The 13,216-nt window shown below is 33.2% G+C and overlaps 1 protein-coding gene across 4 annotated transcripts in view; it reads left to right on the top strand.

Annotated features, from left to right (window-relative positions):
• The window catches only part of SLC35F5 (solute carrier family 35 member F5), a 54,472-nt gene that overhangs the window by 21,742 nt on the left and 19,514 nt on the right, over positions 1-13,216 (top strand). For all 4 annotated transcript variants that reach the window (XM_074215019.1, XM_074215020.1, XM_074215022.1 and 1 more), the window contains 4 exons: positions 1,544-1,625; positions 7,034-7,121; positions 9,336-9,400; positions 11,136-11,240. In XM_074215019.1, the coding sequence (XP_074071120.1) occupies positions 1,544-1,625; positions 7,034-7,121; positions 9,336-9,400; positions 11,136-11,240 (340 nt within the window). The remainder of the gene's footprint in view (positions 1-1,543; positions 1,626-7,033; positions 7,122-9,335; positions 9,401-11,135; positions 11,241-13,216) is intronic.

Raw genomic sequence — 13,216 nt, forward strand, 5'->3', positions numbered from 1 at the left:
TCATTTATTTATGGACTTTGTCTCAGTCAAACCTTACTTTAAAAAAATCCCAGGTCTTCCACTGTATCCAGGACCATCTCCTATCCTGATCCATATCTGGCCTGGATCCAGGTGACTCTGGAGGAGAAAGTGAAGCTGGTGACTTTGACAAGTGCTCCCTTACTTCAGTTGTATGTCATGGATTAACCTCCCTGATGTTGTGGTCATCTTCAGGAACAAAAGACAAACAGCAACATTCCTGATGAAAAACTCATAAGCAGTAGTAGTAGTGTTAATATTACATTTTCTTGATTTAAATGATTTAATATTATAGGTAACAAAAATAGGTCAGATTTATTATCTTAAGTTAAAATAAGAACAAGGGTAGGAACAGAAGGAAAAGGATAGTGATAGAGTGGATTTGTCAGAGTTCAACTTCTATCATCCCTCTTGTATGAAGACTTGTACAATTACTTCTACCTTTTAAAGAAGTATAAAGTTGCACAATAACCTGGTTAGATCCAAGAATTATTTCTTAAGGACATTTTTTTTAAATAAGGCTTATACATTGTTTTCATTCTATGGCCATAATCTCATTTAAAACTGTTGTGAACTTTGTCAATTTGTAAAAAATTAATGTTTTATTTTAATTCTCTAAATGTAGAAATATTTCAAGCCAGCTTATTTTCCTTTTTTTATAGAATGTTATTAATTCCAAATAAAACAAAAGTTAATATTAATTCAAAAAATGATTTGACTCTTTTTAAAAAGAAATAGCTGACCTCAGAGCCAGTTGTGTTCAAGTCCTACACATATTGATTGTGTGAATCTGGGCAAGTCACTTTATCTTTTAGTGTTCCAGGTGACTCTTTAAAACATTAAGCCAGGGTGGCTAGGTGGCGCAGTGGATAAAGCACCGGCCCTGGAGTCAGGAGTACCTGGGTTCAAATCCAGTCTCAAACACTTAATAATTACCTAGCTGTGTGGCCTTGGGCAAGCCACTTAACCCCCATTTGCCTTGCAAAAACCTAAAAAAAAAAAATTAAGCCAAAGAAAATGCCAGCCTGCAGTAGTAGAGAGTAAATTTTCTCATTTGTGAGTTCTTTGTTAATGAAATCACAGATCCAATCCCTATTCTTATCTCTGAAAACGAATAGTTTTTCCTACTTCCATTTGCTAAATTAATTAATTTTTTCCCTAAGACTATACATAGGGGGCAGCTGGTGGCACAGTGGATAGAGTAGTGGTCCCTAAAGTTAGGAGGACCTGAGTTCAAATCTGGCCTCAGACACTTAATAATTACCTAGCTGTGTGACCTTGGACAAGTCATCCCATTGTTTTAGATAAATAAATTTTTTTTAAAAAGACTATACATAACTAGAAATAGTTATTTGGGTGATGTTGATAGTAGAACTTAGTCTAGACTAAGTTTTTTTAAGCCATTTCATCATAGAGCTTGGGAAACTGAGGTGAATAATATTTAGGGGAGAATGAAGGAAATATAATTTACAATTTTAGTTGTAAATGTATGTTATTAACATGTGAAATCTTTTTTCTTCTCTAGTGGTTTTTGGCAAATTTATCATATCAGGAAGCACTTTCTGACACACAAGTTGCTATAGTTAACATCTTATCTTCAACTTCTGGTAAGATATTTATTGTATGATGGAATACTAAATTACCCTTATTACCAATTATTAAGTTCATTTTGAATTTTTGTCATTCTGCTTCAATAAATTAAGAAGCATTTGTGTAGAAATCCCTAAAAATTTCTCTATTAAAACATTTCTCCTCTATGTCAAATTATAAACATTTCATTTGTAAACCTGGACAAATCCTTAGGCTTTCTGAGTCTTGGTAAATTTTTGTGCTTTTATAGACTTTTACAAATGTATTACTTTTCTTAATAAAACTGTGTGTTATATTTTTAATATATGTTGAACTATATATATATATATATATATATATATATATATATACACACATATATAGTGAAAATATCATTGGAAAGTTTAATTAACCTTGTTAGCTAACAGGCAATTTTTTTTTGTTATAGCAGATAAACAGAAATACAAAACATATCAAATAGAATGGAATTAAAAAATGACCTTAGTTTAAGTAGCCCTTAAATAAGCAATTATTAAGCTCCTACTGTATTCTTGGCATTATGTTAGATACTAGGGATCAAAAAGACATATATAAAACAACATATATATTCAGTTGGAAGGAAGGAAATGTGTTGAGAAGGAATTTACACAGAACAAACAAAATAGATACAGTGTAGATATAGAGTAACTTCCAGAGGAAAGGGCTAGTGGTGTGGGCATTTCCTAATAGGAGACAATCAGGAAAGACTTACTGTAGAAAGAAGGTGGGATTTGATCCTTAAACCAGATTATTAAAAACTTTCAATGTTAGCATGGCATGGTGTGTTTGGCAGAGAGGCATCTAAATGTGCAAAAGAAACAGGCAGATTTTTTTTTTTAGTTTGATGAAATTTTTTTTATTGAATTGGCACAGATTTATTGTTCCCAACCTTCAACTTTCAAGAAGAGCATCCCTTAAGTATCTTTGTAACTCAGAATATTTTTATCACAGGTACCTGCTACAGTGATAAAAAGGACAATAAACAGTTCTGAGGGACAGCAAACAAAACTAACCAAGTATTCCAGTCCTTCATAGTTGGCAAACAATCCCTAGGGCAAGTTTCCATCCCTTTCAGGTTGACTGGCCTGAAGGTATTCTGAGGGACTGCAAAAAATTCTGTAAGAGCAATGAAGAGTTTTATTAAGAGATTTGGGGTCAAAACAACCCATAGTCTATCTTCTGTTATTCAGTTCAATAAAAGTGTCCAGTGACATGGAGAAGTGACCTTGAGAAGAGACTCTTGAGAAGAATATCTTTGTAAAACTGAGAAATATCTATGCTTGGGTATAGCTTGAAGTAATTAGCTAACTAACTAGTTTTCTTAATTTTCTTAATGAAAGATGGTGTAGGTAGACCTGAGAATTAGTTCTTCTCAGTCAGACCACATGAACTCATCAACAGATGAGTCTCTGGATACCAAATCCTTGTTAAACATTTTTGTTCAATCACTTCTAGGATAAATATCATTCTCCTGCCCTTCTTTCCATTGGTTGTAAATATCTTTTATGAATATAAAGGGAAGAGTCCCCTGGGCAGCCATCTTGATAACTTCAGATGACTCTTTTCTTTGTCATGGGAATTTAGTTCTTTTGGTCCTCAGAATTTTTCTTTTTCTTTTCTTTTTTTGGGTTTTTTTTTTCCTTATAAGGCAATGGGGTTAAGTGGCTTGCCCAAGGCCACACAGGTGGTGCAGTGGATCATTAAGTGTCTGAGGTCAGATTTGAACTCAGGTACTCCTGACTCCAGGGCTAGTGCTCTATCCACTGCGCCATCTAGCTGCCCCTCTTCAGAATTTTTCTTGAGGATTCCCATTTCTCCTGGGCTTGGATTGAAAGGTCTTGAGACATCGAGCATCAGAGTCTTTCACACTTACCTCCTCCCGAAAGACCAAACAGGCAGATTTTTACAGTATCTTATAGCAGATAATATCCCTTATATTTATATACTGAACTGATAGCAATAGAGCCTACAAAATTTTGTTATATTTGTTAATTTTTAAAAATAGCATTTGACTCAGGAAAAATTTAGGATTTTAAAGACTTTTTTTCTCAACAGTTGTCTTCCAACTATTATATTAAAATTACAAAGTATACTGTGAGAAATGTGACAACAGGAATAACTTTGTTCATACCCTAAGGAGCATTAAATTTAAATGAAGCATCAAATCAAATGCCTTGCCCTAGGGTGTTGTCAATGTCATGGAAGATGTCCTTTGTGGCACAAAAATAGAATATTGTATTGATGTTCTCTCAGAATTCACCTGTTCATGGATAGCATTATAATAATTGTATCTAGACTTGGTGTATATCTAGACAAATTCATTGAAACATATAATTGTTTAACTTTGAGTATGTTTTTATCTTTCTTATAACCATAGTAACTTTCTTTCATCTGAATTTTTTTTGTTGTTCTTTGCTCATTTTTCCAACTTATTTCTTGACTTTTTAACTCCGTTAAAGTGGAACTCTGCTTCTTGGGTAGAGGGTTTACTACTTAACCAAAGCTTTAGAGTTTTTGTGCAGCTGTTTTCAAAGATAATTCTAGGGACTTGTAAATTTCTAATTCTTCCCAGATGGTATAATCTAAGGAAAGGTGTGTTTGCTTCTCTTCTTTCCTGTGATCTAGTCTATGAGTGACCATAAGTACAATTTTTTTGACCTAGAACCGTGACCAGAATCATTGCTTCCCTGTAGCTGGAAGCTCCTTCTTACCCTGGAACTGCCGTCCTGCACTATGACTCAGATTTGAGTATGAGCAGTGCAACAGACTTTTGTCTGTAGACCCTTGTTATCTTCTGACCAAGTTGTCTGTGGGCTCACAGATCTGGAAACAGCTGCTGCTGATTCAATAACTCCCAAATCTGCTCCTGGTTTTTGGGGGGCCTGTCTATTCTAGTGTGGCACACATCTGACTGCACACTGCTTGGTATGGTACTGACCTTTAAGTTGTCTTGGACTGAAAATTTTTTTCATTCCATCCTATTGTGGATTCTGCTGCTCCAGAATTTGTTTTGAGCCATTAGTTATTTGGAGGAGAATTAGGGAAAGCTCAGGCAAAACCCTGTCTTTTTTGTCATCTTGGCTCTGCCCCTCCAAAACACATAGTTGTTTAAAAGAGTTGGTTTGACCATCAACATTATTAGGAAATACAAAGTTGATGAAAATGACAGAGATGTGCTGTGCCAGATCGATGAGCTGGACCCAGAAGTGAGGAGATTGGATTATATTGTTCTTTTTTTTTTTTTTTTGCAAGGCAAATGGGGTTAAGTGGCTTGCCCAAGACCACACAGCTAGGTAATTATTAAGTGTCTGAGACTGGATTTGAACCCAGGTACTCCTGACTCCAGGGCTGGTGCTTTATCTATTGTGCCACCTAGCCGCCCCTGATTATATTTTTCTTAAGAAATTGCATAGTACTTTTAATTATCCTTTGTTATTTATTCTTTGAAAAATTATTTGTTTATTACAATACCATATTCTCTCATGATATCATATAGGTGTGAATCATGGAATACCACTGTCTCAGAAGAACCAAAATTACACATGACCCAAAGAATGATTGGAAAGATATTTGCTTTCTTATCTTTAAAGGACTGTTCATGAAAGAAGTTTTATACAAAGTTCTGTTTGTTCTGGGGGTGGGGTGGGGTAGGTCTACTGAATGATATACTTATTAGTAGAAGTTTAGAATACTGCAGTGGGCTGCTTTGTAAAACCACTGAGTTCTCATTTCATCGATTTACTTAAAGTAGAGACAGAATGACCTAGATGAGGATTTTTACAATTTTTGAAGTTTGGTTTAGTTCACCTCTGAAGTCTTTCTCAACTTTGAGTGTGCTGTACTTTATTTAGTAAACTTTTACAGTAGTACAACTGATGTGAGAAATCTGAGCTATAGTGGTTGCAATAGCACTGAAGGGTTTCAAGATTAATTAGAGGTGAAAATCAGTGGGTTTCAACAACTATTTTATACATTGGGAGGTAATGAAAAGTGAAGAGGTAAAGACGATTTAAATATTTTTAGTATGGATGCCTGGAAAAAAGGGTAGATCCATTAATAGAAAAGGAAGGGCAGATTTAGTGGGTAAGGTGATTTTATTTTGGGATATTGAAATGGCAATTGGAATAATGGGTCTGCTTTAGGGAAAGTTTTAGAGAAGAGAGATATTTGGGAATTAGCTATATAGAGGTAATAACTGATCAGAGTGGAAGCAGTGGCTAAATAAGAGGTTGTAGAGAGAATAGGAAAGAATGTAAAGGAAAGAACCATAGTTAAGACTGTGACATGACTGGTAAAGGACTAGTTTTGAGACTTTATATCCTGCTTCAGACTTTGCATTGTCTGCCACACAATTTCTTTCTTTTTTTTTCTTATTTTTTTTCTTATTTTTTTTTTTTGCGAGGCAAATAGGGTTAAATGGCTTTCCCAAGGCCATACAACTAGGTAATTATTAAGTGTCTGAGACTGGATTTGAACCCAGGTGCTCCTGACTCCAGGGCCAGTGCTTTATCCACTGTGCCACCTAGCCGCCCCTACACAATTTCTTAGAACCTGTTTCCTTATCCATAAAATAGGGATGATCGTATCAGGCAAAGTTGGTTACCCTCCTTTCAGAATTTTTATGAGGGAAATTATATATTTTAAATGAATTATTTACTCATTTTTAAGGGGGTGGTAGCAGAACAGGAGGTATAGGAATGAAGCCAGAGAAAGCCAATAAGTAGCAAGAATGAAATGGATGTTTTAACAGTATCCAATTTAGGCATTAATTTGCTGTCAGTCTTACACCAAAGCAGTTAGGTTCTGGGGGATACAAAGATAAAATGAAAAAAAAGTGGAGATGTCAGTGTAGATTTAAAAAGGTAATTGAATTTGGTGATATATCCATATGCTCCTCTTTTGTATTTTTATAATGCAACTGTTCATAATAAAATTGTCTTATCTCCTCACATTTCCATTCTTGGGGGATATTTTTTAAAGGCCTTATGACTAAATATAATCACCTGTTTCTGAACTATAATTCGGACTATGACAGTTTTTATTTTTAAATTTGAGTCACCTCAAACCAGAAGATACAGAATATTTTTAATTTTTTAAAAATAGTTTTGTCACACATACATGATTATGAAGTCAAAATCCTTCTTTGAAATTACAATTAACATAAGTTTTTTAAGTGTATTGAAGCATTCTTGAATTATAGTAAAAATTGTTATTTAGTTTAAAGGTGTTTTTAATAACTCATGGAAAATTGAGCCGTGTTAACTATATAGCATTATTGTTATGATAATTTAAATATGAAATATGAACTAGTTCTAAAGTTAAACATTATTTGCTTATTCATAAAAATATTTGACAGTATATAGTTATGATGGTATTTTAATTAATCCTTTATTTTAATCTTCCACAGGACTTTTTACTTTAATCTTAGCTGCAGTGTTTCCAAGTAACAGTGGAGACAGATTTACTCTTTCTAAACTGTTAGCTGTCATTTTATGGTAAGACTATCAATGATAAGTGCTTTTCTGTAGTAAGAAACAAATGTAGAGTTATTTTTTTTTCTGACCTTGGGATGCAGGGAACTGATTGGGATATAGGGAAAGATGGTACAATATTGTATGGACAGATGGCATCCCACATAGGACAAAGCAAAAGAAAAAAACTAGTGGAGGTTTGAAGGTGATGTGTTGCTCATGTCTGACCAAGATTCCTGGGTTTCCTCTAGATTTCATAGGGAGAATAGAGAAGGGAGTTAGACATTATTGGTTTTCAATTTAACAAACATTTTTAAAGCACCTCTTCTGTTCAGAGAACAATAATAAGAGTTTATAATACAAAGATGAAAAAAAAATAGTCCCCTACTTCAAGGAATATATAGTCTGATAGAGGGGTGCAGAAAGAGGAGTCTAATATAAACATAACTCCTCTTCAGTCTCTTCCAACAACCATGAATTTTTTTTTGTTTGTTTTAGCCATTAATTGCTTTTTTTAAAAATCATGTTGATTAGTATGGATACAAGAATAATCCTTACATGGAACTAAATTAATTTATAATCCTAAATTTGAATTAATATACCAAATAGAAAATTCTAGTTCTAAAGACTGTGTTTAAAAGTTACTTTGAGATACACAAGTATTTTGATCAATTTGATGATCAGATGTGATTTTAGGAATTTTATGGTGATAGAGTCTTGTTACCTATTAACACAATGCATAGATTAAGATAAACATTTTTTGGATATAGAATAGTTATTTTTAGCTTGTGTTTGTGTTTTTGTCTTTTGCATGAAAATGGCATATTAATTATAAGGGCTGTTGTTTTTATTTTTCCCAAGGGTAGAGTTTGGGAGGGTACAAGGGATATGGTAGGAAAAAAAAAGAATAAAGGAGGATCATTAGCCATCTTTTTAAAAAATACAGAGAAGAAAAAAGGAAGACCAAAAAGAAGCACAAACAAGTATGACAAGCTTTGAAAGTTACAGGTTGAACTTAATAATAGTAAAACAAGCTGTGTATATAGAACCATATAATTTTCCCTTAAAGGAAATTAGCTATTAACTATTTCTTTTGTTATCCTTATTTCTGATCTGTGGATTACAAAATCAGACTATATTTTTGACTGATAATATTGGCTGATGAATATTCTTAGTGACATAAGGATTGTGACTTGCTTTAATGGAGAAAAGTTACCAAATCAAAGAAAGAACAAATCCTTAATGAAAGGTTAAGAATAATAATTCATTAATTCTCCTTAAATAGAGGCAACTTGAAAGAGGTTAATAAGATTTAGAATTGGAAGGGAACTTAGAGATCATCTAGTTCAACCCTTTTATTTTATAGATGAGGAAAACTGAGGACCAGAAATGTTAAGTGACTGGTCTAAAGTCACACAACAAGCAAAGGTAGGATTTGAACTTAAGTCATCCTACAGTACTGTACTATAGAAAGTTGGGAATGGAAATGCTGACCTTTGCCAAATCTTAAATTGTTTAGGTCTTTGATTTAACCCCACTTTTCCCCTATGAAAAATGATAGTTTTATACTTTCAACTTTATAGCAGAATGTATTTTTATTTTGCATATAAACATTGTTACCTTTATAATTTTAAAGTTTTTCTATACTCTTTAAAAATCTCAGAAATTTAATTGTGCCTAACATTTTAATAATTCTCATACATTGGCCAATAAACATTTATTTTACAAGTTTTTTGTGTGCCAGGAAATGTTTTTTAGTGCTAGAGATACAAAGAAAAATAAAAATCAGTTCTTAACCTCAAGGAAATTACATTCTAATAGAGAAGACAGCATGTACATAGGAAGCTGCACAGTTAATTACAGAGTGGATTGAAGTTAACCTTAGAAGGGAAGGCATTGGAAGTTGGGGGATTTGGAAAATGTCTGTAGAAGGTGGTATTTGAACTGGGCCAGGGGTTCTAGGAGCTAGTGGTAAGGGAGGAGAGAAAACATTACAAGATCCTGCTCAAATTCATAAATAGAAATATATCTAAAGAAGTTTGAATTGAATTAAAAAGAAGTTTGATGGAGGTTTTTTCTCATTGGGGTGTGTCAGATATGAAGTTCAATATTTAATTAATGTGAGGATTAATGACTGTAAGTAGTTTAAAGTTCTTTAACTTAAAATTGTTATTTTTATAAGCATTGTACTTCAAATAACTTTTTATCCTGATTAATAATGACCCTTTTTTCTCATAGCATTGGAGGTGTTGTGCTGGTAAACCTGTCAGGGTCTGAGAAATCTGCTGGAAAAGATACAATAGGTATGTACAAGTCTGTATGAATGTTTAAGAAGCCTTACTTATGTATGTAGAAATATGATATATTTTTCATATATCTATAGCTAAATGATAAATAGTTGTTAAATATTGATAGGGACATTGGTAGCAAGAACTTCCAGATGAGGAAATTTGTTCTAATAAGTGCTGGTAGTTACCTTTTCTTAATTTATTGTCTTAATTATTTGTCTTTTTTGAGTTCTGAGAAGTTATGTGACTTGCTCAGGATTATGTCAATACTATGAGGAGCTGGACTTGAACAGTTTTTCCTTGCACTGAGAAAATATCTATTTTTATTTCTATATATCACACCACACTTTCCCCACTCTGTTGAATTAATCTTCATATTTTATAGGAGTATGTATTTAGTGTATTATGTGTCTATGCATCTCTAGTTAATTACACATCTTTATGAGTATAAGGCAGCATAGTAGAAAGGAGTGAAAGATGAATTTGAGGTCAGAAAACTTAAGTTCATATCCTGGCTATCTTATTGACTTTCTGTGTTACTGTGGACAAACCTCTCTAAGCTTCAATTTGCCATTTGCCATTTACCATTTGTTTAGTTCTGATTATTTTTTATTGAAAGGTTATGGGAAGTCTGTCCAATGGAGTGAATGTCAAGAAACCTTAAAAACCAAAAAGAAGACATAAATACAATAACATTTTTGATGTCCTAAAAATGATCTCAAAGCAAGTAGATAATATTTGACTTGTTTGAGATTTAAATACTTTTTTTTTCCTTTTGCAAGGCAATGGGGTTAAATGACTTGCCCAGGGTCACACAGCTAGATGATTATTAAATGTCAGAAGTTCAGATTTGAACTCAGGTCCTTCTGATTCTAGGGTCAGTGCTCTATCCACTGTGCCACCTAACTGCCCTGATTTAAATACTTTTGATGTTTTATTAAAAAAAAAAACCTTCATATTCAAAAAACATTGAAGAGTATGTGGTTCAATTATTTATTATGTATATTTTGTATAGCTGTACTAGATAGTTTAGGGGATATAAAGCTGATATATATAATACATATTTCTTATGTTCAAGGAGCTTGAAATCTAGCTGAACACATGTGACTTAAAATGCATTATTCAACTATAAAACAAATATCATATAATTTTAGTAAATGCTAAAATACATGTAAAGACTACAGGAAAATTAAGAGAGTAGAGAAGTTAATGTTAACTGAAGGAATTGGAAAAGGTTTTGTGGAGGAGTGGGATTTGAATTGGTCCCTGATGGATGGATAGATAGAATTTGAATAGAGAAGAATAGAAACATTAGAAAAACACAACAGCAGGGAGTTGGAAATTTTTTTTTGTCTTCTCTCTCTTTTTTGAATGTCATTTTATTTTATTTTTTTCCAGTTACACGCAAGGATTGTTTTCACCATTTTTTTTGTAAGCTTTTGAATTCCACATTTTTTTATATCCTTCCCTTTTCTCTCCCTTCTCATGATAGTGAATAATCTGATATAGGTTGGTTATACATATGCAATCATGTTTAACACATATCCATGTTAATTACATTATGAAAGAAGAATTAGAGCTAATGGAAAAAACATGAGAAAGAAAAAAATTTAAAAAGTGAAAATGGTTTGTTTTGGTTTATATTTAGACTCCATAATTTTTTCTCTGGATGTGGATAAGCATTTTCCATCACTAGCAAATGTATTTTAGCAGTATTTTTTAAAAAATTACTTTATTTTTATTTTTGCAGGTTCCATTTGGTCTCTTATTGGTGCCATGCTCTATGCTGTCTATATTGTGATGATTAAGAGAAAAGTAGATAGAGAAGATAAATTGGATATTCCAATGTTCTTTGGTAATGTCTATTCATAGGATGTTTTTTCTTTAAATGATTAAATCACTTCCTGTGTGTTTCAATTACTATTTTGATATTTGATTTTCTTTAATTTGTCAAGTTTTATAATTCGAATTATGACATTTTCTCATAATAAAGGGTTTTAATGATTAAATAGTTTACTTTTCAGCTCTACTCCCACCTCTGTTTTGCCATTTGCACATGGCATTATGGTTAATTCTTTCATCCCTACTTGGGAAAGTGTATTAGAAAATTACAGAATCTCAACTGGAAGAAATGCACATTGAAATACATTTAGTCCAACACATATTTGAGCAACAAAGGCCCCTGTAATTTATCCAGAAATTGATTATCCAGCCTTTACTTGAATACTTCCAGTGAGAGGGAACCTACTCCCTCCCAAGGCAGCTGTTCCACTTCTGGTCACTTTTCTCCTTATCAGAAATCTAAATTTAAATCCCATACAGCCAAAGAGTACAACTATAATCTCTTTAATGTGATAGTCTTTAAATACTTGAAAATGTCCATCATATTTCCCCTTCCCATTAATTCTTTTCTTCAGATTAAATATACTCAGTTTTTTCAATCATTCTTCCTAACATGTGATCTCTGGATGCTTCTTGTTTGCTTTGATCTTTATGTTCTCTGGCTTGTTAGTGTCATTTATGAAGCACCCAGAACTGAATGAAGTATTCCAAATGTGGTCTCATTAGAACTGTTCAGCAGGACTTTATCTCATCTCTCCTGTGTCTTCTCCTATCCCCTGTAATATTCTGTCTTCCCTCCATTAGTCCTCTTCCCCCACCCGAAATTCTAGACCCAGTTCTTTCCAACACAGACTGAGACAATATTAAATTTTTTAACTGTCCTATTATACCAGTGACTTTTACTTCATTCTGCATTTTGTTACAGAAATTGATCCTTTTAACTGAAGTTCAAGTCTTTACATTTATCTGTTAAATTTTCATCTTCTTAATTCAAGGTTGTAGCCACTTGAGGTTTTTGGGGTTATGTTTTATATTCAGTTAGTGTTAATGATACTTCCTGCTTTTGTATTATCTTCTAATTTGATAAACTTTCCTTTAAGTTATTGATGTAGTTGTTCAACAACACAAAGCTTAGCACAGACCTTTGGAACAATATAATAGAGAACTCTTTCCAAGTTGTCATGAAATACTTGTTGATTACTCTTTGGGTTTGTCTGTCAGCTAATTCTGAAGTCACCTAGCTGTTCACATCTCTATATTCTCTTCAAAAATATCATGAGAAATTTTGTCAGAGGCCTTGGGTAAACTCTATATGGCATTCCTCTGGTCAACCTTGTCTTTATTTATTTTTAGGGGGTTTTTTGCCAGGTAAATGGAGTTAAGTTGCTTGCCCAAGCCACATAGCTAGGTAATTATTAAGTGTCTGAGGCCAGATTTGAAGTCAGGTACTCCTGACTCCAGGGCCAGTGTTCTATCCACTGTACCACTTAGCCACCCCTGGTCAACCTTGTTGAAAAAGTAAATAGCTTAATCTCCCTTTACATTGATTAAATTTCCCCACATAGCTCTCCCTCTTCCCTGCCCAGAGAGCTATTTTTTTAAATTTAAATTTTCTAATTGCATACAAAGCTAATTTTCAACATTCATCCATTTACAAGATGAGTTCTACAGTTTTCTGCCACCTTCGCTCCCCTCCACCTTCTCCATGATGGCAAAAAATTTGGTAGAAATTGTACATGTACAACCGTGTTTAGCATATTTCCATATTAGTCATGTTTAAAAGAAGAAATCAAACTAAGCAGAAAAGACCCATGATAAAAGAAGGAAAAACAAGAAATTTTTAAAAAGTGAACATTCAGAATCATAGTTTCCCCCTTCTCTGGATGTGAATGGCATTTTCCTTAACAGGTCCCTCAGGATTTTTCTTGATCACTGGATTTCTGAGTGTAGCTGCATCCATTATAGTTGATCATATCCGTTGTTGTTAAT

The sequence above is a fragment of the Macrotis lagotis genome, chromosome 1 (genome assembly GCF_037893015.1).
Source record: "Macrotis lagotis isolate mMagLag1 chromosome 1, bilby.v1.9.chrom.fasta, whole genome shotgun sequence".
Taxonomy (NCBI): Eukaryota; Metazoa; Chordata; class Mammalia; order Peramelemorphia; family Peramelidae; genus Macrotis; species Macrotis lagotis.